At 59.3% G+C, this 27296-nt stretch overlaps 1 protein-coding gene and 1 long non-coding RNA gene across 8 annotated transcripts in view; one reads left to right on the forward strand and one right to left on the reverse strand.

The window, feature by feature from the left end:
* The window catches only part of KIF17 (kinesin family member 17), a 45974-nt gene that overhangs the window by 10993 nt on the left and 7685 nt on the right, over positions 1-27296 (reverse strand). For 5 of the 7 annotated variants that reach the window (XM_020911997.2, XM_020911998.2, XM_070458834.1 and 2 more), the window contains exons 4-12: positions 23115-23304; positions 19707-20159; positions 14963-15072; positions 10094-10241; positions 7128-7663; positions 6352-6416; positions 5880-6006; positions 4905-5104; positions 1648-1879 (exon numbers count right to left, since the gene is read on the reverse strand). In XM_020911997.2, coding sequence (XP_020767656.2) covers positions 1648-1879; positions 4905-5104; positions 5880-6006; positions 6352-6416; positions 7128-7663; positions 10094-10241; positions 14963-15072; positions 19707-20159; positions 23115-23304 — 2061 coding nt within the window. Of the gene's footprint in view, positions 1-1647; positions 1880-4904; positions 5105-5879; positions 6007-6351; positions 6433-7127; positions 7664-10093; positions 10242-14962; positions 15073-19706; positions 20160-23114; positions 23305-27296 lie in introns of all 7 variants that reach the window. The other 2 variants (XM_020911999.2, XM_020912000.2) reach the window with 1 other exon arrangement.
* Positions 1873-4211, forward strand: LOC139032210 (uncharacterized). Its single transcript, XR_011484732.1, has 2 exons — positions 1873-1988; positions 2433-4211. It is a non-coding gene; the product is annotated as an uncharacterized lncRNA (long non-coding RNA).

Consider the following 27296-nt stretch of genomic DNA (forward strand, 5'->3'; position numbering starts at 1 on the left):
TAGTTACCCATTCATAAATCTTGACCTAAGAGCGCTCTTCCTGGGACTTCCCTGGTGGTCCAGTGGTGGAGAATACGCCTGCCCATGCAGGGGACACAGGTCTGATCCCTGGTCTGGGAACTAGATCCCACATGACGCAGAGCAACAGAGCCCCAGCACCCCAGAGCGCGTGCTCCACCACAAGAGAAGTCAGCACAGTGACGGCCCACACGCCACGGCGAGAGAGTGGCCCCAGCCACCAGAGTCAGAGAACATCTGCGTGTAGCAATGAATATCTAGTGGAGCCAGAAAAACAAAAAAGATGCTCTTCCTGTTGTAAAGCTCCTACCCCCACACCCTGGGTAAACACAGAATCATCCTGATGGCCCCTGGGTGCTGGGAAGCACAGCGGCGAATGCTTCCAGGTTGTCATCCGTCCGGCCCCACCCCGTGACTACCTTACCCTAAAATCAACTGATCCACCGATTACATGGAGCCGCCTGCCTCGTTTTTTGGTCTCAGGGTACCTTGTTTTGGTGGGTACTTTTGGTTCCCTCCCTCCTCCAACAACTTGGGCGCTCAGTTGTTACTGAGAGTGCAGAAAAACATGACGTTATGCAGTAAACAGAGACGAGCAGATGTATCTAATCAACGACACTATCAAGAAAAAGGAAGTGAAAATCAAAAGCATTTCAGCAGAGGAAAGAGCCTCCCAAAGCACAAGCACATGCAACCAAACGTTAAAAATATAACTCGACGCCCCAATGTGAATAGTTTCCTTAAACACAAATTCGCAGGTGTGAAATTTTCAAATCAGAAATCCAAAATCTTGAAATGGACAAAAGTGAAGAAGATGCCAAGTGGGACATTAATACAAAACCAGCAAAGATTTTTTTTTAATTTAGATATGTAGACCAAAGTACAAGAAAGACCAAATTCAATTAAAGACATGAAGCATACTAAGAAAAGGCATAAAAGTAGCCAAGAAAAAAATTTAAACTAAAGACCAAAAAGTATCAGGTTTATGCTCTGGCAAGATCCCTTGGTTGCCACGCTGAGTGGGGATGAGGAGGGGGTAGCAGGCGGCCAGGGAGGGTGCTATGAGGCCCAGGCCACCTGGAAGATGCGCTGAAGGCCACGCAAGTGTAGGTCACAGATGGCAGAACCTCATTTCCCTCCAGTCCTCTCTCCCCATGCTCAGCCATGTGGCCGCCTTTCTGTTTCTTGAACCACGGACCGCATTCCAGGCACCGGCCTGTCTCTTCCCCTAGACTGCTTTCCACTAGGTCCCACCTGAGAAGTCACCACCTGTGTGGTGTCCTCCCATCTGAAGTGGCCCCGGGAACTTCTGGGGTCCTGCTAATGCTCAGAGCCCCCAGCCCGGTGCAGGTGGCCCAGGGCACTCCCTTTGTGGAAATGAATTCAGTTATCTCACACACACACACACACACACACACACACACACACACACGAGCTCCACAACTGCAGAGATAAACCTGTCACCACGAACGCTTCCAGAACAGGGCGTGGCACACAGCAGGCACTGAATACAGGCAAGGTTCGAGACCAGATGTGAACGCCCACCTAGCGCTCCCTGCCTGGGGGCGGGGCCTGCCCGGGGGCGGGGCCCGCGGGGCCCGCGGGGCGGGGCCTGAGCCCGGGCCTCACCTTCCTCTGCATCTTCTCCAGCAGCTTGCTCTTGGCCCTCACTTCCTCCTGGATGGAGTCGTAGACGTTGAGCAGCACCCAGTCCCCGCTGTCCTCGTCCGAGTTCTGCAGGGCCGCCACCAGCTGCTTCTTGCGCTCGTCCGCGTACCGCTTCCGCCGCCTGTGCTTCTCCTTAAGGTCCTTGTTCTTGGCCTCCTCCCCCCCGACCACCTGCTGCTCCAACTGCCGCAAGCTGCCGGCGGGGAGGAGAAAGCAAACGTGACAGAGTCTGCCGATCACTGAGCACTGGCTGTCCAGCCTGATCTCCCCAGCTCCTTTCAACAACCCCACTTCACAGACAGGTACACTGAGGCCCGGGGAGGTGACTGCTGTTGGCTCGGGGTCAGACCCAGCGCTCCTTTCGGCTCTGCCCGACTCCAAGCCTGTGCGCTCAGCCGGCCCGCTGGTTCCCCGCACAGGAAGGGCGAGTCTCCCTCCGCCCAGGGCTGCCCCACCCACATCCGGGTGCTGGTGGTCCTGCCACAGAGCAAGGTCCTGGCTGTGCTCCCAGAGAACCTGCGGATCAGAGTGCCCCTGGGTCGTGGGGAATGTTCCTACGGTCAGTGCATAATGTTTCATCAGGAACACGAATAGTTATATATTTATATATATATAAAATGCTTAAAAATGTTTATAGAGTTTTGCCTTTTAAAAGCACAAATTTGAAATAACTACAAAGGCTCAGGCGGAACGCCTCACTCTACTAAAGCACCACGTAAGTGTTTTGACTGTGCCTCTTTCCAAAGGGATGTAAGGGTCGGATAACTAAAGGCATGACATGGACTCATAACAGGATAGGAGACCACGCTCAGCAGAAAGAAGGGAGCCACGCAAACCCAGCCTCCAGGGCAGACCTGCTTCAGGCTCGGCTCTGAGCTCAACAGCAGCCGGGATACAGGTGAGCCACGTCCAAGTCGCTGCTCTGCTTAAAATCCTTCTAGGGTCCCCATCAGGATGGAGCCCAAGCCCCAGGGCGCGCATATCTCCCCCAGAACCCTACCACCCCTTCCTTGCTCCAGCTTTAACTAGGGGCGGCTGCTTCTCCAAACACCCAGTCTGTCTCCACCCCCGGAACCCACTCTGCGCCACCTCAGCTGTGCCCTGTCCCTCGAATGCCACCCCTGAGACATCTGTCCTGCATACCTTCTTCGAGGGCCCCCTCTTCTGAGAAGCCCTCCCTGACCACACTCCAGACCACACCGTGAAAACCACCACCTGTGCTGTTTCTGTGTGCCCGACACCAAGCTGTTGCCTCTCGGGGCATCGTGTCCTGTGACCCTCACAACACGCTTTCCAAGCGGGCACTCTTGCCGTCACCCACTGTGCCCGTGAGGAACTGGGGGACAGAGAGGCCCAGGTGGCGGAGCTGGGAGACGCTGGAGGCAGAAGGGAACGCAGCCAGTCTAACTGCTCCAGAACCTGACTCCCCCTGGACTGAGAGCTTCGTCCTGATGCCTGGTACATAGTAGATGCTCAGTTAGTGTTTGAACCATAGTCTGTGGGGCCAGGAGGAGGCTGAACCGCTGGCTGTGGGGCAGACTCTGTCATGCCGACGGGCTGGGCCTGACGGCAATCTCATTTACAGAAGTGAGAGCCAAGGCTCAGAGATGGTAAGTGACTTGCACAAAGCCACACCGCTAGAGAGGAAAGTCCAGCTGGGCAGGCAGCCCCAGGGTGTGCTGGGAGCGGAGGTCCCTAGAGGGAGCACGTCTTCCATGAGGGAGGGACTGGAGGCAAGGCTGTGTTGTTGATGTGCTAGTCGCCCAGTGGTGTCTTTGCGACCCCATGGACTGTAGCCCACCAGGTGCCTCTGTCCGTGGAATTCTTTAGGCAAGAATACTGGAGTGGGTAGCCATTCTCTTCTCCAAGGGATCTACCCGACCAGGGATCGAACCTGGATTTCCCACACTGTTCAGGTCAGCTCAGTGGCTCAGTCGTGTCTGACTTTTTGAGACCCCATGGACTGCAGCACACCAGACTTCCCTGTCCTTCACCAACTCCCGAAGCTTGCTCCAACTCATGTCCATTGAGTCGGTGATGCCATCCAACCATCTCATCCTCTGTCGTCCCCTTCTCCTCCCGCCTTCAGTCTTTCCCAGCATCAGAGTCTTTCCTAATGAGTCAGCTCTTCGCATCAGGTGGCCAAAGTGTTGGAGCTTCAGCTTCATCATCAGTCCTTCCAGTGAATATTCAGGACTAATTTCCTTTAGGATGGACTGGTTGGATCTCCTTGCAGTCCAATGGATTCTTAAGAACCTTCTCCAACATCACAGTTCAAAAGCATCAATTCCTCAGCACTCAGCTTTCTTTATGGTCCAACTCTCACATCCATGCATGACTACTGGAAAAAACATAGCCTTAACTAGACCAACCTTTGTTGGCAAAGTAATGTCTCTGTTTTTTAATATGTTGTCTAGGTTGGTCATAGCTTTTCTTCCAAGGAGCAAGCATCTTTTAATTTTACAGTTACAGTCACCATCTGCAGTGATTTTGAAGCCCAAGAAAATAAAGTCTCTCACTGTTTCCATTGTTTCCCCATTTATTTGCCGTGAAGTGATGGGACCAGATGCCACGATCTTAGTTTTCTGAATGTTGAGTTTTAAGTCAGGTTTTTTACTTTCCTCTTTCACCTTCATCAAGAGGCTCTTTAGTCCCTCTTTGCTTTCTGCCAAAAGCGTGGTGATATCTGCATGTCTGAGGTTATTTCTCCTGGCAATCTTGATTCCAGCTTGTGCTTCATCCAGCCCAGCATTTTGCTTGATTTCTGCCTCCCACAATGTAGGCAGATTCTTGACCATCTAAGCCACCGGGGAAGCTCTGGAGGCTTGGCTGAGCCCCCGGGGAAAGCCTGCATCGCCTGCCCTGGGCTCCTGAAACCTGCATGGCAGCCCGAGAAAGCCAAGCGGGGACTGTCGCCGCCCTCCCCCGGAGTAGCTGCTCCCCCTGCAAGCGTCTGATGGGATCTGGAGGCACCTGAGCCACTTCATGAGCAGAGAGCCCTGCCACCTGGCTGACCGCCCCCCCACCCCCGCACACCACTCCTGGGGAGGACCGGACCCCCGCAACCACATCTGGGGGAGGGCTAGGTGGGGCTCAGGAAGTATCTCTGGGCCCCACCATCCACCCCTGGGGCCGGGGCTCCCTCCCGCCACCGCGCGGTCCCACCGCACCCACACCCTGCCCCCCGGGTCCCCACTGCCCCGGGATCAGGTGCTTACCGGGCGAGCACCTGCTGTTGGTCCACGGTGGGCAGGAGGTCATCGGCGAGCGCAGGCACGCTCTCCCTCCTCGCGCCGGCCCCGGCCAGCAGGGACCGGGACTGAGCCTCCAAGGCCGCCGGCGCTTCAGCCTGGGCTTCCGCGATGGGCTCTGCCGCCAACACCAGCTCCTCCGTCGCCCCCGGGCCCCGGTCAACCTCCTAAGCGCAGCAAGAAGCCAAGGTGGAGGCGGGGGCCAACTCCTCCGCACGAGCTCGCCAGCCTCAACCCCAGCTGAGGCGGCCGGCCCCCTGGCGGCCCACGACATCGACATCGCTACGGGCTCGGGGACACCACGTCATTAAACACATGCACCCAGTCAACTTCCCACCACTTTTCTGACCAACACCCCCCAAAACAGCCCCCAGCTCACTCTCCCTCCTGCCCCTTACCATCTAGACCCCACACAGCAGCTAGGGCAATTTTTGTTTGTTTTTTTGGCCTTGCTGTGCGGTTGGCAGAATCTCACTTCCCCAATCAGGGACTGAACCCATGGAAGCCAGCCCCCTGCGGTGGAAGCACAGTGTCATAACCACTGGGCCACCAGAGTTCCCCGGAACTTTCTTAAACTATAAATTGATCCTTCGCAGACCCCGCATCACATCTGCAGTCCAAGCCAGTTTCTTCCACAACCTGCTGCACCCCCGCTGCCCACCCCCTCCTCCCTCTGCCTGCGCCCTGCCACCCCCCAACCCCCCATCCATCCCGCCACTTCCCTGACCTCCTTTTCTGGCACTGAGAACCTTGAGATCGTTCCGGCCACAGGACTCTGGCACCTGCAGCCCCCGCCCCCCACCACCGGCTGGGTGCTCTCTCCCCTGCCGCCCCGGCCTCTTCTTCCTGCTTGAGTCCCACATCTCAGTGTCACCTGCTGCCCAAGGGGACCCCTGACCTCCCCGTGTGCCCCCTGCCGAGAAGCTGCAGGCTGGCTCCTACCCAGTGATCAGGCGCAGAGGCCAGCAGGTCGCTCTCTCTTTCCACAAACGTGGGCAGATTTAAAGTCTTCCTCCCGCTCCCCTTGGCTGGTTGTGTTTTCTGAAGCAGAAGTGGGGGGAGGTGGGGTCTGAGAGCAGCAGAGCCCTCGGGGGGCTCTGCCAGCGCTTCTGTGGTCCTCGTCCACCACACATGCTGGGCTTCTGTGCTTTAGACCAGGGTGCCACCGCTGAGCAAAGGGTGAACATCACCCTGAAACAGTGGCATCTCGTTACAAATCAATAAATAAAGAGAGAGGTGAGGAATCCTCTGATTTGCACGCTGCTTTGTGCTGGGGGAGGGCAGGGGGTACTGTCCCCATTTTATGGGTGAGAAAACTGAGGCCAGAGAGGGAGGAGCGGCGAGAGCATCCCAGGAGGAATCAGGCCCCTGGAGCTCCCCCCACCCCAACTCAGGGCCGGGCGGGGGCACTCACAGTCCTGGGCGGGAGGTCCTCGGCCACCTCAGCTTCAGACCTGAGGTCAGCGGGCTCCAGCAGATCTGTCAGGGAAGGGTGCTTGCAGGAGAACAGGTTGGGGGAGCAGAGGTTGGGTCAGGATCATCCTCTGGGGCCCCGCCCCACCTTCCTGCCAGCTCCCTGCCTGCTCCCCAACCCCGCCTGACCTCAAAGAACGTGGGTGTCAGCATCCCCATTTAACAGATGAGGAAACTGAGGCCCGGAGAGGTCACACAGCTGAGTGAGGGGTAGAGCTGGGATCTGAACCCGGGACTCATTGATTCAAAGGCCTGTGCTCTTTAGACCCACACAGTCTCATACACAGAGAGACAAAGGAAAGGAGGGGAGAGAAGAGAAAAAAGAGTTTTAAACATAAAAGAGAGGGTTGAAAAGGGAGAGAAGGCCTTGGACCGGGAGGCAGGATGGAGGAGAAGCAGACCCTCTGGACCCCTGGGCGGCCCCTGAAAGGTAGCCAGACTCTGCTATGAGAACAGGAGGGCTGTTGCGCTGTGTAACCATGGCAACAAGCAGACGCCCCACCTGGGTATCCCCGTGTCGGCAGAACAGGGGCCCATCCGGCGTCGCCTGGGATCTCATCCCGACCTTCCCACTGGTGTACAGAGCCTTAGCCAGAGCTCCCCTTTCCCAGACCCCTAACCCCCAGGCGCAGTCACGCCGCAGGCCCCTCTGCGCCCGCGCCAGAGCTCGGCCCCTCCCCTGAACTCCCGCGCGTCAACCCGCGTGACGTCAGGTACCTGCGTGGTCACCTTGGGGACGTCCACCGGGGGCACGTCCGGCCCGGACACCGTGGAGGAGAACCTGGCCAGTTTGGCCGCCACCTCGGCGTAGGGGTCATGCAGGCCGGGTAACAGCTCCAGCGCCATCAACGGGGGCTCCTCCAACAGGGGCTCCGCGGCGCCCCTGCCAACATCGTCGTCAGGCAGCAGGCAGCGGCCCCGGGCCTCTGAATCAGGCACCGAGAACTCCAGGCTGCAGGGCTCCTCGGGCCCAGAGAAGGCCGTGCAGACGGAGTTCTCTCCCAGCGTGGAAGACTCATCAGACCCCAGAGACGCCTCGGACTTGGAGGCCGCCACCTTGGGCAGCTCCTCAAATCCGGAGGAGACCTGAGCCTTGAAGGAGTCCTCACCAGGCAGGGGGTCAGGCATGGAGTAGATCTCGGGTCTCCCGGCCATCCTGAACTCGAAAAGAGGAGAGTACTCCGAACTGCTGGCAAACTCAGCCCTGGATAGGACCTCAGCCTTGTAGAGGACTTCCGCCTTCAGGACAGCCTCTGCAGGGAGACACCTTCCTTTAGCTTGTTACAGGGTGGACTGGAGCATGGGACAGCCCTTCCTTGGAAGCTAGCCGCAGGCCCACTATCTCCAAGAGACCGACTTTACAGTCAGAGCCTCCAGGCCCCCAAACGCTGACTTCCCATGTCTGCCCCTCAGAACTCAAGCCCTATCTCCTTCCACCTCTTCCAGGAAGTCCTCCCTGACCAGCTCCATGATGTCTCCATTCTCTAACCGCCCCAGCCATTAAGGGCTGGACTCTTAACCCCTGTGCCTTGGGTTTGCTCTTTATACATAAACTGGCTGTCCTGCCGGTATCATTGCCTCGAAGGCAGAGAGCTCCTGACCCAAATATTTCAACTAATTGTTCTGCCGGTATTATTGCGTCTAAAGGAGAGAGCTCCTGACCCAAAGATTTCACACCCAAGACCCTCAGGGCCCGCTCTTGGCGTACCGAGCTCAAGGCCCTTGTCCACAGGACAAGCTAGAGCTGTGGGGGTTAAATGAATGCTGCAGATGAATATTAGCGAGGCCAAATAAAATCCCTCAGAAGCCTGATACTCAAAGTGGGCTGGAGGAAACACTCTCCAGGACAGAAAGTGCTAGAACCTGCTCCTCGGCCTTCCCCTGGGGCTACATCTCCCTGCCAGCTGGGGTTGGGGGACGAGCCCACGGGCCTCTTGCTGCAGCTCCTTCGGGTCCATCCGCTCCTTTGTTACCGTGTCCTGGGCCCCCCCGAGAGAGCCCCGATGTCCCCTTTGCTAGGGTCGCTAACTCGCCAGCTCAGGGGTCCCCAACGCCCAGGAGCTGGGCCACATGGCCGAAGGAGAGCAGCGAGTGAGTGAACGGAGCTTCACCTGCCGCACCCCATCGCCTGCGTTACCGCCTGAACCACCGCTCCCTCCGTGGAAGAACTGTCTTCCACAAAACCGGTCCCTGGTGCCGAGAGGGTTGGGGACCGCTGTACGTAGCTCACAGCCCGAACCTCTCCAAGCCTCGGTTTGCACACCTGCCGTGTGAGGAAGCAGTGAGTCCCAACTCACCGCGGGCTGGCAGGGGGAGCGCCTACCTACCCAGTACCCGGCACACAGCAATGCCCCGTATACGGGACCAACGATGTGAAACCGTCATCATTACAACGCAGATTTTATAGTATTTATGGGCTTCCCTGGCAGCTCAGATGGTAAAGCATCTGCCTACAATGCGGGAGACCTGGGTTCAATCCCTGGGTCGGGAAGATCCCCTGGAGAAGGAAATAGCTACCCACTCCAGTATTCTGGCCTGGAGAATTCCATGAACGGAGGAGCCTGGGGGGCTACAGTCCATGGGGTCGCAAGGAGTCGGACGCAACTGAGCGACTAACACTTATAGTGAGTACTAGGAAGTCTGGGATGCCTGGCAGCACAGGGTGTTTGAAAGATAGCGGTGGGATGGAACATTCTAGAGTGTCAAACAAAAGACAAAAATTCCCAGGTAGGTAAAAGCTCTTGCTAAGGATTGCCTCAGCAGCAGAGACATTACTTTGCCAACAAAGGTCCGTCTGGTCAAGGCTACGGTTTTTCCAGTGGTCATGTATGGATGTGAGAGTTGGACTGTGAGGAAAGCTGAGCACCAAAGAATTGATGCTTTTGAACTGTGGTGTTGGAGAAGACTCTTGAGAGTCCCTTGGACTGCAAGGAGATCCAACCAGTCCACCCTAAAGGAGATCAGTCCTGGGTGTTCATTGGAAGGACTGATGCTGAAGCTGAAACTCCAGTACTTTGGCCACCTCATGCGAAGAGTTGACTCATTGGAAAAGACTCTGATGCTGGGAGGGATTGGGGGCAGGAGGAGAAGGGGATGACAGAGGATGAGATGGTTGGATGGCATCACCGACTCAATGAAAATGAGTTTAAGTAAACTCCGGGAGTTTGTGATGGACAGGGAGGCCTGGCGTGCTGTGATTTATGGGGTTGCAAACAGTCGGACACCACTGAGCGACTGAACTGAACTGAACTGAAGGACTGCCTAGTTTGGGATGTAGTTGCCCTGGTGACAGATGGGCTCTAGAGTGTAAGAGAGACTAGAAAATGCAGAAACCGGGGGAAGGGACTTACCCGTGAAACCTGGGTGATACGTTGCCACTCTAAGTCAGCCTTGGGCGGGGAACCCAGGCTGTGGTCAAGGTGATACGATGCAGGGCTGTGGGTGAGAACGCTGACCCCGGGATCAGACTGCTGGAGTCAAATCCCAGCTCCGCTTTAAAAGCTGTGTGACTTCGGGGAAGTTCCTCACCCTCTCTGGGCCTCAGTTTCCTCAACTGTCCAGCGAGGGTGATGGAGGTGCCTGCCTCGCTGGGCGGTTGTGAGCAGGAAACAGAACTGGGGCCCGTCGGCGGGGCGCGGGGGGCAGCAGGCTGGGCTCCCTCCTGCCTGGCGGGGCTGGCCCACCTGTCTCCTTGCGCAGGTTCTGCTCCAGCGTGGACAGCTTCACGTCGTACGAGTTGCGCATGGCGGTGATGTCCTCCTCCAGCCGGGCCCTGGACTCCTGCTCCGCCGCGTAGTCGGCCCGCAGCCGGGCCAGGCGCTGCTCGTACTCCTGGAGAGGCGAGCAGGGAACAGAGGGGAGCGCTCCATCACCGCTTCCAAACCCGGCTTTTGGGAATCCTCCTCTGTCCAACAATCCAGGAAACGCAGCTGAGCCCAAGGAACAGAACTAAGATTATCACCCTGATAATCTGGGGTGATTCCTGGCTGGGGAAGACCCTTCTGAACCTTCGTCTAAGCATGTTTTAACACGCTAATAACATCCGCCTGCGTGCTAAGTCGCTTCCGTCGCGTCTGACTCTGCGACCCCGTGGACTGCAGCTCGCCAGGCTCCTCTGAAGGATTCTTCAAGCCAGAGTACTGGAGTGGGGTGCCGTTTCCTCCTCCAGGAGATCTTCCCGATCCAGGGATCAAACCCATGTCTCTCATGTCTCCTGCATTGGCAGCTGGGCCCTTTACTCCCAGCGCTACTTGGGAAGCCCATATATGTGTCTATAATCTAATTTTTCCACTAAGCAATAGATCACAAACACCTTTCTGCATTGACAAATACGGTTTAACCAAACCCACTGAAGACAAAATAAATCACTATACTTCTGCTCAGCCATCCATCTTCCCCATCGCCACCAGCTGCTGCCCAGACCTCGTTCCCCGCTTCTACTCTTACTCCAGACCTTCCTCCACAGAGCAGTTGTGTGTCCATGGATCATGCTTCAGTGGCTTCCCATGGCTGAGGATAAAATCTAACTTCCTCCAGTCGACCTCCAGTCCCCAGTGACCCGGACGGCCCACCCCATCTGTCACACTTGGGCACGCCAGCCCCTTTCCACTCCTCGGCACACCCACTCCCCCGACCCCCGCCAGCCTCAGGCCCTCTGCGCTCGCTCCGAGGCAAGTTCACCCCTTCTGGCCTCAGTTCAGCGACATCCGCTCAGAGAGGCCTTCAGTGAGCGCCCTCTCGGGAGATGCCCACTGTCACTCTCTGTCACTTTGCTCAGTTTTTCTTAGCCTGGGTCAGAAGTTCCACCGTGCTCCGCACTTGTTTGATTATAGGTTAAGCGCCCGGCTCCCCGGCCAGAGGGCGAGCACCGTGCCATCTTGCAGCCGTGATGCCGGGCACAGAGGGGCACCTCTGAGGGCCGCGCCACTGAGTCATCACGTGTGTGAAGCAGGACGGCTGGGCGGACGGTCCAGGCGTCTGGTGCAAGCCCCCGGGAAGGCCTGGCCTCTGCGAACTCACGACACCCTGTGAGCCACGGCCTTCTGGACAGGGTGGCCCTGCAGCGGCAGTGAGCCGGGGGGCACAACAGGGTTAGAGGGGGGAGCCCCTGCGCGCGCCCACCGACCCCCGGGAAGTACCGGACCAGCGCAGACCCCCAGCACGGCACAGCCAGCCCGCCCGGGCTCTCAGGGCGGGAGAGACAGACCATCATGAAGACCTAGCGGTTTCCGCAGCACGGCCAAGGTGCCGCTGACCCAGGGAGGGCCCGGCTTGCCCAGAACCACACGCAGCTCCTGGCAGCCCCCCTGAGACCTGCAGCCCTCACCCCACCTACCTTCTGCCCTCAAACCCACGCCCGCCCAGCAGAGACCCCAGGCCGGCACTTCAGCCCCAACCCCAGTTCAACCTGGGCCTCAGCCCAGCGGCACCTACAGCCTAGCAAGACCTGACTGGAGACACCCACACTTCTCTGCACACACGTACACGCCGTTCTCACGTGTAAGCATGTGACCCCCAAATTACAGGAGGACGTGTGACCCCCAAATTACAGGAGGAGGTGTGACCCCCAAATTACAGGAGGACGTGTGACCCCCAAATTACAGGAGGACCTCAAAGTGGGGAGTGCCCCTTCCCGGTCCCTCCATCTTCCCTCTCCTCAACGCTCCTCTCCCGCCATTCCCTATCCGTCCCTTCACAGAGGAGGAGACGGCTGGATGGCATCACTGACGCGATGGACATGAGTCTGAGTAAGCTCTGGGAGTTGGTGATGGACAGGGAGGCCTGGCGTGCACAGGCCATGGGGTCGCAAAGAGTCGGACACGACTGAGCTGAACTGGTGACAAAAAGTTTTACCAACATCAAACCACTTAATCCTCACTGCACAGTTATAGAGCAAAAGTTTTCTGATCTGCACAGCAAAGTGATTCAGTATGTCTGCAGATTATACTCCTGAAGAGGTCACCCTCTCTTCACATGCTCGCTTTAAGATTTTTTTTTTCTAATGTGGGCCATTTTTAAAAGTTTTTATTGAACTTGCTACAATATTGTTTCTGTTTTATGTTTCGTTTTGTTTTTTTGGCCAGGAGGCAGGTGGGATTTCAGCTCCCCAGTTGGGGATCAAACCCGCATGCCCTGCACTGGAAGGCGAAGTGTCAGTAACTGGACACCAGGGAAGTCCCTCTGGCATCCTCCCAGGGCAGAGGACAGCCATCCACGGCCAGCCCCCCACGGGAGGACTCCGCTCGGTCAGTTCCCGCCCCTCCCCCACACCGGGCTGCCCGCTCCGTCCCGATCACTCCCCCCAGTCCCTGAAACACGCTCGCCACTTCCAATCTTTTTTTTTTTTGGCCATGCTGTGCAGTTTGCGAGATCTAGAAGCAGGAGCCACCTCCCTCCAAGAGATGGAAGCACAGAGTTCCCGGGACCACCAGGACATTGCCATGCTACTTCCAGCGTTAAAAACAGCAGAGCCCCGCCTTGGCCGCACACCCGCCTCCAGCCGCATTACCTAGTAGGTAGGCACCAGATGCCTGCGGATGACTGGATGGGTCGGGAGGGGTGCAGAGAACACAAACCCAGACCGCCCCCCACCCCCGGGGCCCGGCGAGCACCTCTGACACCACCCAGCCTCTCCCAGCAGCAGAAACGCTGCTTTCTGTCCACTCCCAGAGACGAGGGAGGGCTTCCCTGGGGGCTCGGATGCGAAAGAATCCACCCGCAATGCCTGCGTGTGTGGTTGCTCGGTCGTGTCTCTCTGCAACCCCGTGGACCGCAGCCCACCCAGCTCTTCTGTAAAAGGGATTTCCCAGGCAAGAATACTGGAGTAGGCTGACATTTCCTCCAGGGGATCTTCGCGACCTAGGGATTGAACCAGCGTCTCCTGCGCGGACAGAGTCTACACGGTAGCATTGGCCCCACCAGCAACCAGGCCAGAACAGCGGCGCGTCTCCCCTATGACCGCTAGGGGGCGGCAGTGCCCTGCTTCTCACGCTGCCAGGACCCCCGCCCACCCAACCCAGCTTCCCCAGGCAGGAAGCCTGCATCCCAGCCCCAGGCCCACCCCCGCATCCCCGCCCCCAACCCCAGCCCGCTCCCTGTCACCCCCTGGCCCATACTGTTTTGTGGCCAACGTCTACTCATCCCTGTGTGACTCTAAAACCCTCCCCGAACCCCAGGGCGTCACCGCTCTCATCCTGTGGGCTTGTGCTCCGCCATCCTCAAAGGCCCCCTCCTCCCAGGACCCCCCCCCCGCCCCAGGAGCTGGGCCCAGGGCTCCAGGGCCAGCCTGACACCGACCCCGCCCCAGGGGCAGCAGGGGAACAGGTAGAGTGAGCGACTGAGCCCCCAGAACCTTCACGGGGCCCCACTGCTGGGGGCTACATCCAGACCTGAGCCCCCAGAACCTTCACGGGGGCCCCGCTGGGGGCTATTGGGGGCTACATCCAGACCTGAGCCTCCAGAACCTTCACGGGGGCCCCGCTGGGAGCTATTGGGGGCTACATCCAGACCTGAGCCCCCAGAACCTTCACGGGGCCCCACTGGGGGCCATCCAGTGCTACATCCAGACCTGAGCCCCCAGAACCTTCACGGGGCCCCACTGGGGGCTATTGGGGGCTACATCCAGACCTGAGCCCCCAGAACCTTCACGGGGCCCCACTGGGAGCTATTGGGGGCCCCCCAGCCCTCCAGCCCACAGCACAGAGATCCCCCCAGGCCTCACCCGGTCTGCCTCCCAGAGGCTGGGCCCCAGGCCCCGAAAGCCTGCCCGCCCCAGGACTGAGTCCGTCTGAGGTCACAGTTGAGTGGCAGAGGCCCAGCTGCAGACATGCTCCGTACCCGGTCCCTGCAGAGCTGGCCTTCCCACCAGGGGACCACTGAATGTCAAACCCCACCCCATGCTGGGGTCTCAGAAACCAGCAGAGCCTGGGGTCGGGGCACAGCTGAAGGCAGGGGTGGAAGGCTCTGGGTGTCTGGCTCTGTGCGTGTCTCTGGGGTCAGCTCCACGCCTGACAATCGGCTGTGACCTGCCCTGCGGGTTCCCAGTGCCGCAGGGAGGCAGGCACGCAGGCGGGAGGACCCAGGGCGACAGCTTTTTCTCGGAGGCCACACGTGCCGCTGGGGGCTCCCTGCGGCCCGCCCGGGATGCCCCGCTCTCGGCCCCCAGCCTGCCCACTCTGACCTCCTCGCCCGGCACCCGCCAGCCCCACTACCAGGGACGGCCCCTCCTCGGCCGTCAATCCACTGCAAGACAGACGGGGGATGGACAGACAGCGACCGAGGCCCGGCAGACGCCTCTCTTCTCCCCACAGCGGCACTCACGGCGGACGGACTGTGCTCTGGAGGCGGGAACCCCAGTTCAAATCCTGGCTCAGACTTGCCTCGGCTGTGTGACCTTGGGCAAGCCTTGGCACCTCTCGGAGCCTCAGCTTTCTGAGCTCCGAAAGGGAGACTGGAGGACCAGCCCCCAGGGGAGGGCGGCGGGGAGGCGGTCTAGTCCCGGGGCAGGGCCCCCCCTCCCGCGGGCCCACCCACCTGCCCGCCCCGCGCCTCACCTCCCGGATCAGCTGCTTCTCAGCCTCCGTGTCGTGCTGCGTCACCGGTGGAGACAACGGCTTTTCCTCAACCTGGACGGGGCTTGGGGGCACCTGACTGTTCAGCAGAGCTGGGAGAAAAGTAGAAATGAGGGGCTCTGACCAAGCTGCGCATGGTCTGCCGGCGCCAAGCCTGCATGCACGTCTGCGTGCTCAGAGTCGTGGCCGACTCTGCGACCCACGGACTGCAGCCCGCCGGGCTCCTCTGCCCACGGGACTTCCCAGGCAAGAATACTGGAGCGGGTTGCCAGTTCCTTCTCCAGGGGATGCTCCTGGATTGGGGATCAAACCCATGTCTCCTGCATTGGCAGGCAGATTTGTTTTTTCCACTGAGCCACCTGGGAAGCCCCTAGAAACTAAGCAGAAAACCATAAAATGACGCCAATGTGCTCATTCAAACAAGACCCTCAATACTGAACTTATTTTGAGCACATCTCTATGCAAAATGCCAACGTACTCATCCAACAAGCCTTTCTTGGGCACCTGGGGGTTTGGCACTGAACAGGACAGGACTCCACACACATCATTTCCAACTGGGGAAGAAAGGCAAGCAAAAGGCATACCGTGTTACAAAGTGACACTTTCTAAGAAGAAAAAGCAAGCAGGGAGGGTGCGGAGAAGTAAAGACCAGGGCAAAGGGCTGCAATTTAATTCTTGTGGACAGGAAAGACCTCTTAGACAAGGTAGGCGGAAAGCAGTGATCTGAAGGATGTGAGGGAGAGGGGCAGGCAGAGATCCCAGGGAAGGACAGAAGGGAGCGGAGAGTGCAAGGGTCCTGTGGCAGGCAGGGGGCCGTCCCAGGGACAGCCGGGAGGCCACTGAGGCTGGAGCAGAGAGAGCGAGGGGGAGTGTGAGCCAAGGGCACGCAGAGAGGGAAATGCCGGCCGAGGCGAGGACTCTGGCTTCAAGTCTGGATTCCACCGGCCCACTGGAGCGCTTGGGCAGGGCAGGACTGGCGTCTGAACAGGAGCTCCCTGGCTGCCGTGTGGAGAATGTACCAGGAGAGCATGGCCAGGAGACCTGCTGGGGGCAGGGGGCCTCGCAGTATTTCAGCTGAGAGATGCTAGCGGGGTTGCAGGCCACAGGGTTGCAGTGGGCAGAGTCTGGACCTGCTCCAAAGGTTCAGTTCAGTCCAGTCGCTCAGTCGTGTCCGACTCTGCAACCCCTAGGCCTCCCTGTCCATTACCAACTCCCTGAGCTTACTCAAAGTCACGTCCATAGAGTCGGTGATGCCATCGGCTAAAGGTTTAGACATCACTCTAAAGACAGAGACAACAAAAGCAAGAGGGCAAAAGTGAGAAGCCAAGGATGATGATGCCAAGGCTTCTGGCTTGTACATCTGGAAGGAGAGAGGTGCCACCAGCCCGGGGGGCGGGGAGAGCAGCTGCAGGAGAAGCTCCTTCCCCAGAAGGACTGGGGAAGATTCGGGGCTCAGTGTCCCATACATTAGGTTTGGAGTGATGATCAGATAGATGGCAGGATGTTCAAGACTGGAATTTGGAGGAGATGATGTATAAATCAGGTTTTAATGATGTTTTAAGACTAGAATTTGGAGGAGATGGTGTTATCAATCAGGTTCATTTTAATGATGTTTTAACATCCTGGGGAACTTGATGGTCTGGGGGAGATGGTCCTTCCCAGGGTCAGCCAACTCCTAGAGGGAGTCAACACCTTGTTTGGAGGAGCCCACCTTTCATACACGCACACCAACCAACCTCGAGTCCAAGGCCGCCTCTAACTCTCCCACCAGGAGCCAGTATTTCCTCTGCCCGAAATCAGCCAAGGCCAGCACCACGCAAGCAAGGCCAGCATTACACCCTGATCCTGCCAGGCTTCCTCAAACCGGTCAGTCCTGGGCCCTTTCTCCTGCCTGCTATGTCTTTCCACCAAAACCTCGATCACAGCTCTGGCTCGGGCTACCCTGGCTCCTCCGCAGCCTGACCCCCGCTGGTGCTTCCCCCCACCCCGGTGGTCCAGCGTGGCCTGCCTCTCATCGCCCAGGTAGCTGAGGAACGTTAAACCCTTTCTTGTGATGACACTGACCTCTCTGCACAACCACTCAGTCACCTTATAAATTAAAAAGACCTGGGCACACATCACACGGCCAGGATCGAGGTCCACTGTGAGACGCGTGAGCGGGGAGGTGGTGGTTAAAGCCGCGAGACCAGAGGAGCGAGTGTAGACAGGAGGCTGGAGGACCGGCCCCGGGATGACCTGCCGTCAGGAGACGGGGAAGACTCGTCCAAGGGATGAGGAGGAGCAGCTGGAGGGGCAGGACTGGGGTGAGGGTGTCCAGGAAGCAAGGGCTTCAAGGACGAGGGAGGGGATCCTCTGAGTCAACGGATGCGAAGAGGGCAGGCGGGGCCTCCTCCGACCGATCGCTGGATTTAACCACCAGGAGGCACAGGTTCGATCCTCGGTCTGGGAAGATCCCACGTGCCGCAGAGCACCTGAGCCTGTGAACCACAACGGCTCAGCCCTCACACCGCGACGACTGAAGCCCGTTCGCCCTGGAGCCGGTGCCGCACGGAGAGAGAAGCTCCTGCAGTGAGGAGCCTGCACATCGCAACTACAGAGTAGCCCCGCTGGAGGAAACCGCACGCAGCCACAAATGAAGAAATAGATGATCTTTTTAGAAATCAGGAGGTGGTTTCTGCGGGCTGGGAGCACGGGGCCTGCCTGAACTAGGGGCAAGTGAGCATGGAGGGCGGTGAAAACAGACAATGTCTCCAGCGTGGCTAAAAAGGGGAGACAGAAACATGCCGGCGACCAGAGGGAGGGCTAGGGCTGAGAGGGCGCCGGCTCACGGGGAGTGCCGGGCGATGGGGACACCTGGAGCTCCGAGTCAGACACCCCTGGCTGGTCTCAAGGCCCAACTCTGAAGTCAAAGCGTCAGGTACAGTCTGTGGAGCCTTACGGGACAAGTTCTGGGCTAAGCCCCCATGTGAACCATCTCATGCAGTCCTCCCAACTGCCCCACAGCCATCGCAAGGCGGGTGACCCACTTCACAGATGAGGACACTGAGACTCAGGGTGGGTCTAAGTCGCTTCCCCGAGGAGCCAGACTGTGAGCCAGTGGTTACTGCCTGGCTCTCGGCTCTCTGCCTGCCCTGCACCATCATCCCAGCTTCTTTGGGCTCCACGCTCCAAATCCAGGGAGATGGGACACAGACAGCCTCCACCCAGCAAGTCTGCCGTGGTAACCACAGGAGGTCTGCAGGAATGTCAGCTGCTGCTGCGATAGGTTTGGGGGGGCCCCCAGCAGAGCGCCCCGACTCCCTCCCGGAACTCTCACCACTCCCCCATCGAGCGGCCCCTCGCTAATCCTGGGCCCGGAGGGGAAGAGGAGGAAGGCACGCTGCCCAAGGAGAAGCCGTCACCGTGGAGGTCAAGGCCCTCTCCACGCCGCCCCTGCCAGCCCTTGTCAGACCCTGCCAGCCCCTGCCAGCCCCTGCCAGCCCCTGCCAGGCCCTGCACCTGGGCACCTCCCACCACCCAGCTTCCCAGGCAGCCAGTGGATCTCTTAATTCTTGAGGGTCCCCAAAGGCACCTGAGAGTCTTGTGCCTCTCTGCAGACTGACCACGCTCATCCTAACAGGAGACTTCTCATCCCGCCAGACTCCACTCAAGCACCCCTCCTCCTCTGCGAAGCCCTCCCTGAGGCCCACCCCCACCCCACACACTCCCTTCTGCCCTGAAGTGCCCCATCCAGCTCTCTGCCCGAGGGGCACACGCTCCTCTGCGGGAGTGTCCCTTCCCTCCCGGGAGACTAGGTTAACCACCAGGCGGAACCTGGATCTGCATTATCTCTGGGTCCCCATGCCAGGCCCAGGGCCACATACAGACGAGTGAGGGGAAAGGCAGCTACGAGGATGGATGGCAGGAGGGAGTGAATGAGCAGGCGGACCTGTGGAGAGGGTAGACAGGGTGGGCGGACAGAAGGGGTGGGTGGGGGGTGGGGGGTAAATAATGGAGTGGGCGGGGGGTGGGCGGGCCGGCTGGCCGGCTGGCTGGATGTATGAGTGGATGCGTAGATGGATGGGTGGATGAGTAGATCAGTGCAGGCAGAGAATGGGTGGACGGAGGAAGGTGGGGAGGTGGATGAATGGATACATGGACTCAGGCTCTCTGGTGCTCCCTTCCTCCCAGGAATTCTCAGACAGAGACGACCCTGGAGCCCCTCAGCCGCACAGAAGGACTCTGCAGGCCCAGGCTCCAGGTCTGGATTGCCACCTGCTGGGTGATGGCCAAACACCTGGGTATGAGAGCCGCCGTCCCAAGGTGCCTCTCTGGAGCGGAGGCAGGATGCGGGGGACCGGGGGTGCGGGACATGAGTCACCCCGCTGCTCAGCAGCACAACATCACGACTCTGTGGCTGCCACGGAGCCCACAGGCAGACAGGCGGGAGGCCCAATGCGCAGCCTGGAGGCAGGGAAAGGGGGTGGGGGGCGTGGTGAATGGAGCCTCCAGCTGCTGGGACAGGCCGCATGGACCAGCCTCTCCCTGGGGCATCGGTGGGCAGATACCTCCATGCCCGGGGGCCGTCCCCAAGCAGGGCTCCCCCTGGCTGCTCACACGAAGCTGGGAGGAGGTGGGGCACGGCTTCCACGCCCCTCAGATGAGGAAGGGGAGGCGGGCAGACGCGGGGAGAGCGCGTTCCTGGTGCTCCGGCCGCCCTGCCGTTCCCCCCCGCCGCGCCGCCCACCTGACAGGCTGCCGGGGCCCATCTGCTGAGCCAGGATGGCCTTGAGCTTCTTGATCTCCTCCTGGTACTCGCGCAGCAGGGCGTCCTTCGGGTCCTCGTTGATGCGCGGCTTGTTGCGGATGTTCTTGGCACGGTTGGCGTAGCGCAGCGTGCTGAGCGTCTCGTCGTAGTTGTTGTCGGCGGGCGACAGGCAGGCCACCATCAGCGTCCGGGTGTTGCCGCCCAGCGAGTCCTGCAGCAGCCGGGTCAGCTTCGAGTCCCGGTAGGGGATGTGCCTGCAGCGCCCGTCCACCAGGGCCGAGATGACGTTGCCCAGCGCTGACAGAGACAGGTTGATCTTGGTGGCCTCCTTGAGCCGCTCCCCCGTGGCACCCGTCTTGGACTGCCGCTCGCTGCCCGCCAAGTCCACCAGGTTCAGCTTGCCCGCCCGGAGGTGGTCCTTGCCCCGCTCGTCTGCAGACAGACCAGAGGGGTGAGGGGCCTGGGGTGCGGCGACCCCCTGCAGAAAGGAGGCTCTGGGTGCTCCCCACCCACCGAGGGTCTCATTTCAGCCACACAGGAGCCCCAAGAAGGGGGCTGCTAGGATTGTGCCCACGCTACAGGTGAGAAAAGTGAAGCTCAGAAAGGGCGTGTGACGTGCCCAAGGTCACACGGCTGGCTAAGCAGCAGATTCAAGGTCAGAACCCAGGGCCGACCCTCCAGGGAGCAGGGGCTGGGAGGTACACGCTGTTCCCTGAGTGTTCCCTGCCCCTCCTCCCTGGGAGGTGAGGCGTGGGGTAAGGGGACGTGCGTCTGGGTCACCAGGAAGCTGCCGCCCTTCAATGCAGAAAAACATCGGCTTGGAGATCCTGAGACCCAGTTCCCATCCAAGTCCTGCCTCCTACTTGCCGTGTGACCTTGGCAGAGCCATATCCCGCCCTGATCTTCGATTCTCACACCAACAAAATGAGGCTAACGACAGCTACCCACCAGGGACGCTGTTGGCAGGGGGTAAATGGATAGCGCTGTCATGGAGCCCACTCGGGGTGCAGCACGCAGCAGGACTTCGTGCCCTAAGAACACGCCCAGGTCCGCGGGGACCACGGCTGCGCTGGCAGGCAGACCTGGGTGCCGGGTGCCTCGGGAGCAGGGGCCCAGAGCATCACTTGGGAAGACCCGAGGGATCCAGTCTGGGTTCCATCCCTCGGGAGCTGCGGGCCTCAGGGAGCTAACTGCGTCTCAGCCTTTCTCTCGGTAACACGGGAACCCAAGACCACCCTCAAGGGTCGCGCCTGCCATATAGCAAATGCTCCTGGAGCGAGATGAGGGTAGGGGAGGGAACTTCCACCTTGGTTTCCTGCTTGTTGAAACCAGAATTGTCCTGGCTTTGCCCACGAACAGTCACCCGAAGTGAAGAAAACGTCTGGCTGATGCCCAGTGGAGGCCTGGGCATGCAAGGGGCTTGATTCTTTGGGCTTTTTTTTTTAAGCAGTAGCAGGCAGGAGGAACTTGGAAACACCCTTTAGGATAGCTCTTTGCAGAATATACCAGGTGCCTTAGGCAGGTTTGCACCCTCACCCCAGCAGGCCGGCTCCAGGGAATCTGAGGTGACTCTAAAAGCAGAAAAGGCTTTGTGCACAAAGACGCTCATCTCTGCGTCATTTACAACACAGAGAAACCGGAAATGGGCATCAAGACCTTGCAGACGGGTGGGGAGAGGAAGACCACAAGGAACCTCCATCCACCTCCCGAGGTCAGGAAGACGTGGCAGGAACGACGTTGGGAACATTTGTAAGGACGGCATGGGGAAGAAACTAAATAGAGCTTAAGATTCAGTTGTGTTTAAAATTTTCATAGGAAAAAAGGGACCAAAAGAGTATATGCGTGTATGTTAATAGTTGTGTTTGTGAGTAATTTCCCCTACCTTTCTCTTAACTCCTAAACATCTTTATCTGAACTTCTTTTATCATGAAGGCAATAAACATGTTAACAATTCTTTAAAAACCTGCTTCCAGGCAGCCTGCCTCGTCCTGCAAACTCATCTGCAGAGACCGAGAGGCCCCCACAGCCGCACTCCCCTCCCCTCCTCATCTGTCCTCTGCCAGCCGGGTCCCAGCTCCCCACCCACAGCGTCATCACACAAGGATGAGACCACACCGTCACCCCAGACTCCATGTCTACACCCGGGGGAAGACTCCGGTCCAGCCAGCCCCAGGGGCTGGGCCTGGGGCCAGGTCAGCCCGCAGCTGGGCATCATGCTGCTTGGGGCTCCATCCACCCAAGCCATGACCTTGAGCCAGGATCTCTCCAGAACTACATTCCTACGTGAGCGAGGCTGCTCCCTGCCCACCGCTCTCCGGAGTTCTGTCTGGGATGAATGAACCACACGCTCGAAGGCAGCTGCAGTGTGGGTGGGGAAAACCCAGACGGCAAAGCAACCTGGGTTCAAGCCTCAGCTCCACCTCTTAGCACTTAAGCGGGCCTTGAACCAGCAGGTCACTTATCTCTCAGAGCCTCGTTTCCTGACCTGTCAATGGGAGTTATAATGTCTGCCTGCGTTTAGGACTCTGCTGTGAGACTTCAACGGAATGAAGTGTGAAAAGGGCTCAGCACAGCATCCATAGGTGACCTGAAATAAACGAGTACTTCTTCCTATCTTTCCTCTCCCCCTTCTCAGTAACGCTTCCAGGAAGAAAAAAAAAAAAGGAAGAGTGAGGTGGGTCAGGAGTAGAGAGCATCACAGAAAGAGGAGAATCCAAAAGTCCTGGGTGGCGGGGACTTCCCTGGTGGTGCAGCGGTTAGGAATCCGCCTTCCAGGGCAGGGGACGAAGGCTTGATGCCAGTTGGGGAACTATGATAATAAGATCCCACGTGCCGTGGGGCAACTAAGCCTGGGAGCCACAACTGGCGAGCCGGTCCCACAACAAAGAGCATGCGTGCAGCAGCTAAGACCCCACGCAGCCAGCCAAAATAAACAAATATTCTAAAGTTCTGAATGAAAAAAAAGACAAAAACAAGAGTTCTTGGTGGCACACTCTGGGGGACAGACCCCTGGGACAGAGGCCCAGCTCAGAGACTTTCTAGTTGTGTGACCTCAGTTTCCTCATCTGTAAAATGGGGATGCTATCAGTATCCACCTCCTGGGGTGGTAAGGGGCAAATGGGTCAATGCACATGCATTGCCTGGCAGGCAGTAAGTGCACCAGAGTAACTGCCAGTGTTATTACTGGTGGTGGTAATGCTCTCTCTCCTTTAAACACGGGTCCTGGCACAGGGATGGTCCTCGTGTGTTTCCTCCGGGCGATCCCAGCATCTCTTCCCAAGTGGGGCCCTGGAGGCTCGGAGAGGTGAAGGGTCTGGGCTACTACTTAGGAGTGGGCACCCGGCTCGGGAGGCCCGTCCCCCTCCAGCCCCGCCTGGCCCCACGCACCCACGGCGTAGATCTCGATGCTGATGGTGAAGATGGAGTGGGAGCGAGAGGAGTCTTTGTTCATCAGGGTGTATCCCACTGCGCGGTTCTTCCAGCCTGCCTCCATGACGCGCTCGCACTGGGCCACGCTGTGCACCGTGTGCATGGACAGCCCCTTCACGTACACCCCCTTCTCCGGGTGCTCTTTCAGCTGCGGGCAGGAGACGTGGGTCAGGGCTCCCCAGGGAACCCGAGGGAGGGGCCCCATCGGTGCCCACCACCTCTGCCCTCCTGTGGGGCAGGCTGGCACCTCGAATTCCCGTCAGACCAGGCAGAGCAGCCTCAAAGTCACCCCTGCCTCTTCCTCATTGTGCGGCCTTGGGCCAGCTACATCAACCTCCCTGGGCCTCAGTTTCCACATCTGTAAAATGGACATTTCTTAGGGAGGCGGTGAGGACTCTGTAAACTGAGGCCCGTACAATGCCAGGCATCACTGGCACCTGGCAAGTGCTCCATAAATGGCCGCCCTGGGCCTCATCGCTGCTGTTGACACCCTAGTTGAAGAGGCGGTTTCCCGTCTGGGGCTTTAGCCCCCGGGGGGCTGACCCGGTGGTCGTTCACCCAAGGGCTCTGAGTGCTTCTCCCCTGCCGTGCCAACGTGCCTTCTGCCCACATCTCTCTGAGGCAGCTCCAGGGCAACAGAAATGTTCCCAGACCTCGTGGACCACAGCAGGTGAAGGGCTGTCTGCTGCCCAGAGCCCCGGCTAGCCGGCAGCTCAGCCTGGCCCGCGGCTCCCTCCAGCCCTCAGCAGGACGGCAGCAGGTAAATTAATTTATCTGACTGCTGCCCGCTCGCTCTCCAGGCAGCCAAGCTGTTGTGTTGCTGACACAGCTGTGAAACGCAGTATTTTTCCGGTGTGAGAGGAAATACAAACCGCTCCAGCAGGAGCAGGAAGGAACCGGGACAGAAGTCATCTGTCTGCTGCTCTGGGCCAGGGCAGGCTTGTATGTTGTGCCCCGGGGCGGCTTCAGGGTCGCAGGTGGGCTTGGACCCCTGCTGCAGAGTCGGGGGGCGGGTGGGGCGGTGAGTGAGGGTGGCCAGCACCGCTTGCCCTAGCGGCCCCAGTCTGGAGAAGGAGCCAGACCCAGACTGAAGGATCGGGTCTCCGGGAACAGTTAAACCACTGAGGCACAGAAAGGTTGAGTGACTGGAGGGCCGCACCGGGGTCCCCAGCAGCGGACACTCCAGAGGCTGCCGCGGCTTCACTAGTGGCTCAGCGGGTAAAGAATCCACCAGCAGTATGGAAGACGTAGGTTCGATCCCTGGGTGGGGAAGATCCCCGGGAGAAGGGAAGGGCTACCGACCCAGTATTCTGGCCTGGAGAATTCCATGGACTGTACAGTCCAGGGAGTCGCAAAGAGTCGGACACGACTGAGCGACTTTCACTTTCACTGCGGCGCCCTAGAGGAACTGAGGTTTGACAGGACACAGGGCTGACCTTGACCTTGGAGGTGGCTGGGAGCCTGGAGCTCAAAGGCCAGAAGCAGGAGACGTGGCCAGCGGAGCAGGGCTTGAGGGCGGCCTGGGAGAAGGTGCGCCCGCGCCGCGGCCTGCTCTGAGCAGTGCGGCTCCCCTGGAACCTAGATGCCTAGATGGGCACACAGTGGGTGCGCGTGAGGGGATGGCGGCTCCCAGCCTCGGGAAGAACGCAGCTTCTCGTCTGTACTCAGACGGGCCCAGGCTAGACGCTTCGTCCTGGCTTGCTGCTTCTTAGGGAAGTCACTTTGCCTCTCCTGGCCTCGGTCGCCTCATCGGTAAAGTGAAAGTGAAGTCGCTCAGTCATGTCTGACTCTCTGCGACCCCATGGACTGTAGCCCACCAGGCTCCTCCGTCCATGGGATTCCCCAGGCAAGAGTACTGGAGTGGGTTGCCATTTCCTTCTCCAGGAGATCCTCCGGACCCAGGGATTGAACCCGGGTCTCCCCCACTGTAGGCAGACACTGTGCCGTCTGAGCCCCCAGGGAAGCCCATCTGTACAGTGAGGGTGATGAACCCTATTCCCCACGGGGCTGTCGGGAGGGTTAAGAAGAGAGTGGATCTAAAGGAAGCTCTGTGGGAGCCTGGAGGGGGTTCAGTGACCCCAGATACTGAGGAGGTGAGGCCATCTCTCTCTGTGGAGCGATGACCCTGACATAAGGGTCTCCCCCACCCCTATTTTTAGGCCTCACCTCACCTCCTGAGCCCTCTGCCCTGCCCCCGCTGCTCCCGCCCCCACCCTCCTCCGGAGTGTCAGCCGCCAGCTGTGCCCCGCGTTCCTGGTGACTGCTCCTCCAAAATGCCAGGCCGGGCCCGGTCGCCATGGCAACCAGCTGCGATGCGGCCGGGTGGGCTGGCGCGCTGCGTGCAGGACCAGAACCACGCCGGCCGGTCCGGAGTCAGGATGTGTCCCGGCGGAGGAGGGGGGTCCTGCCACACTGGCCGGATGCCCTCAGCCCCTCAGCCGCCTCCTGCACCACCCAGCGCCGAGCAGGGTTCCCTGAGGGCGGTTCGTGGTGGTTGGGGGGAAGGGGTATAATCCGCTTCCCCAAATCCCTTGCTGACCCCAGCTGATCCAACCTCCTCTAACGACCAGAATTACCAGGGCCTGCACTGTGCCACAGAGCCTCGCCACCTGGATGCCACCTCTGTCCCTTCCTGCCTGTGCCCTTGGGCCGGTTCGCACCTAGGCACTAGGAGCCTCAGGCCCCTCCTCTGTAATAAAGGACAAAAACAGCAGCTCCTCCTGAGGCTAGGGTCAGGCTTACACGAGAACCCACCTGCACCTCCCGGGAGAGAGCCTGGTGCACCCAAGGCAGGGGTCTCTGAGCACATCCGTGATAGGCGACCCTCCACCTCCAGGCCGCCTGGTTTACCAGGCTGGAGGCCTGTGGCCCAGCTGGGCCAAGTGCATGCAGCTGCCAGCCCTGGGCACCCCCGCCCCCCGGGGCCTGGTTAACCCAGCCCATCCTAGGGTCTGGGGTGGGGAGGAAGGGGAGGGGGCCCTGATGCTGTCCCCATTTCCCTGTCTGGGGGCTGAGTGATGACTCAGCTGCTCCAGCTCCAGGAGAGAAAACAGTGCAAGGACTGCAGGGGGTGGCTGGAGGCTCCGGTGTGGAAAGGGCAGAGCACCTTGTATCTTCGAGGAGCTGAGGAGGGGGTGCTGGGGGCAGGTCCTGGTCTGGATGGGGACTGGGAGGGTGGGGGTGGTTCACAGTCATCTCTGCTGAATGGATGCGTTGACTCATGGACGTCCCTCCCTCGAAAGGAACCCGGTTGCCAGCTTCTCATGGCCCCCCAGGTTTCCTATATTGCCCACCCCAAAAAGTCTGGGAGGAAAAAGCACCTGACCACTCAGATCCTGCACGTTCTGGTACCAACACCATTGCTAGTAACTTGCTGTGTGACCTTGGCCAAGTCCCTTCCCCTCCCTGGGGCTCAGTTTCCTCATCTCCACCACGAAAGGACTGTGGACTTAGGAGCTCTCTAAGGGTCTTTCTGGCACAAATTTTTAAGGATTTTTCCACCACGTGATCAGTATAAACAAGTGTTTTTTCCAAAACAGCTGCTCCTTGGGGATCACGTGCGTCCTGGTGGGGCATTTAATGGCTGCAGGCCAGAGAGGAACTCACGGTCGCTCCAAAGGAAGCCAGGACAAGTGCGGGGGGGGGGGGTGGGGGGGTGGGGGGGTGTCTAGAGGCAAGTGGGGGCTTTGGAGCTGAGCAGGGAAACAGCCCTGTCCCACGTGGATGGGGGTGGGGCAGGAACCCGGTGGTCACAATGTCCGGTCCAGTCTGGAGGTCAGGGAGGGTCCAGAGGACTGGACCTTATCTGCTTCTGGACCTTATCAGCAGCCCCTTATCTGCTTCTGCCCCCCACCCCTCACTGGCGGTCAAGGCCTGTGCCCCAGCGAGATTTAGGCAGTTTGAGCCACGGAAAATGTCCGACCCTGACCCTGGGGCTTCCTAACCCAGCGGCCTCAGGCAAGTCCCTGTCTCTTTCCCAAACTCCCTTCCGCATCTACAGGATGGGGATCTCCATTGCAACCTCCCAAGACTGATGCTCATTCAGGACTGACACTCCCCCAGTGGAGGCATTCTGACTCTGGACTGGAGAAGGTAGGTCATTCCCCACCGCTGGTTTGTGGGCCTCGAGGTGGGAAGATC

Source organism: Odocoileus virginianus, chromosome 30 (assembly GCF_023699985.2).
Source record: "Odocoileus virginianus isolate 20LAN1187 ecotype Illinois chromosome 30, Ovbor_1.2, whole genome shotgun sequence".
In the NCBI taxonomy this organism is placed as follows: Eukaryota; Metazoa; Chordata; class Mammalia; order Artiodactyla; family Cervidae; genus Odocoileus; species Odocoileus virginianus.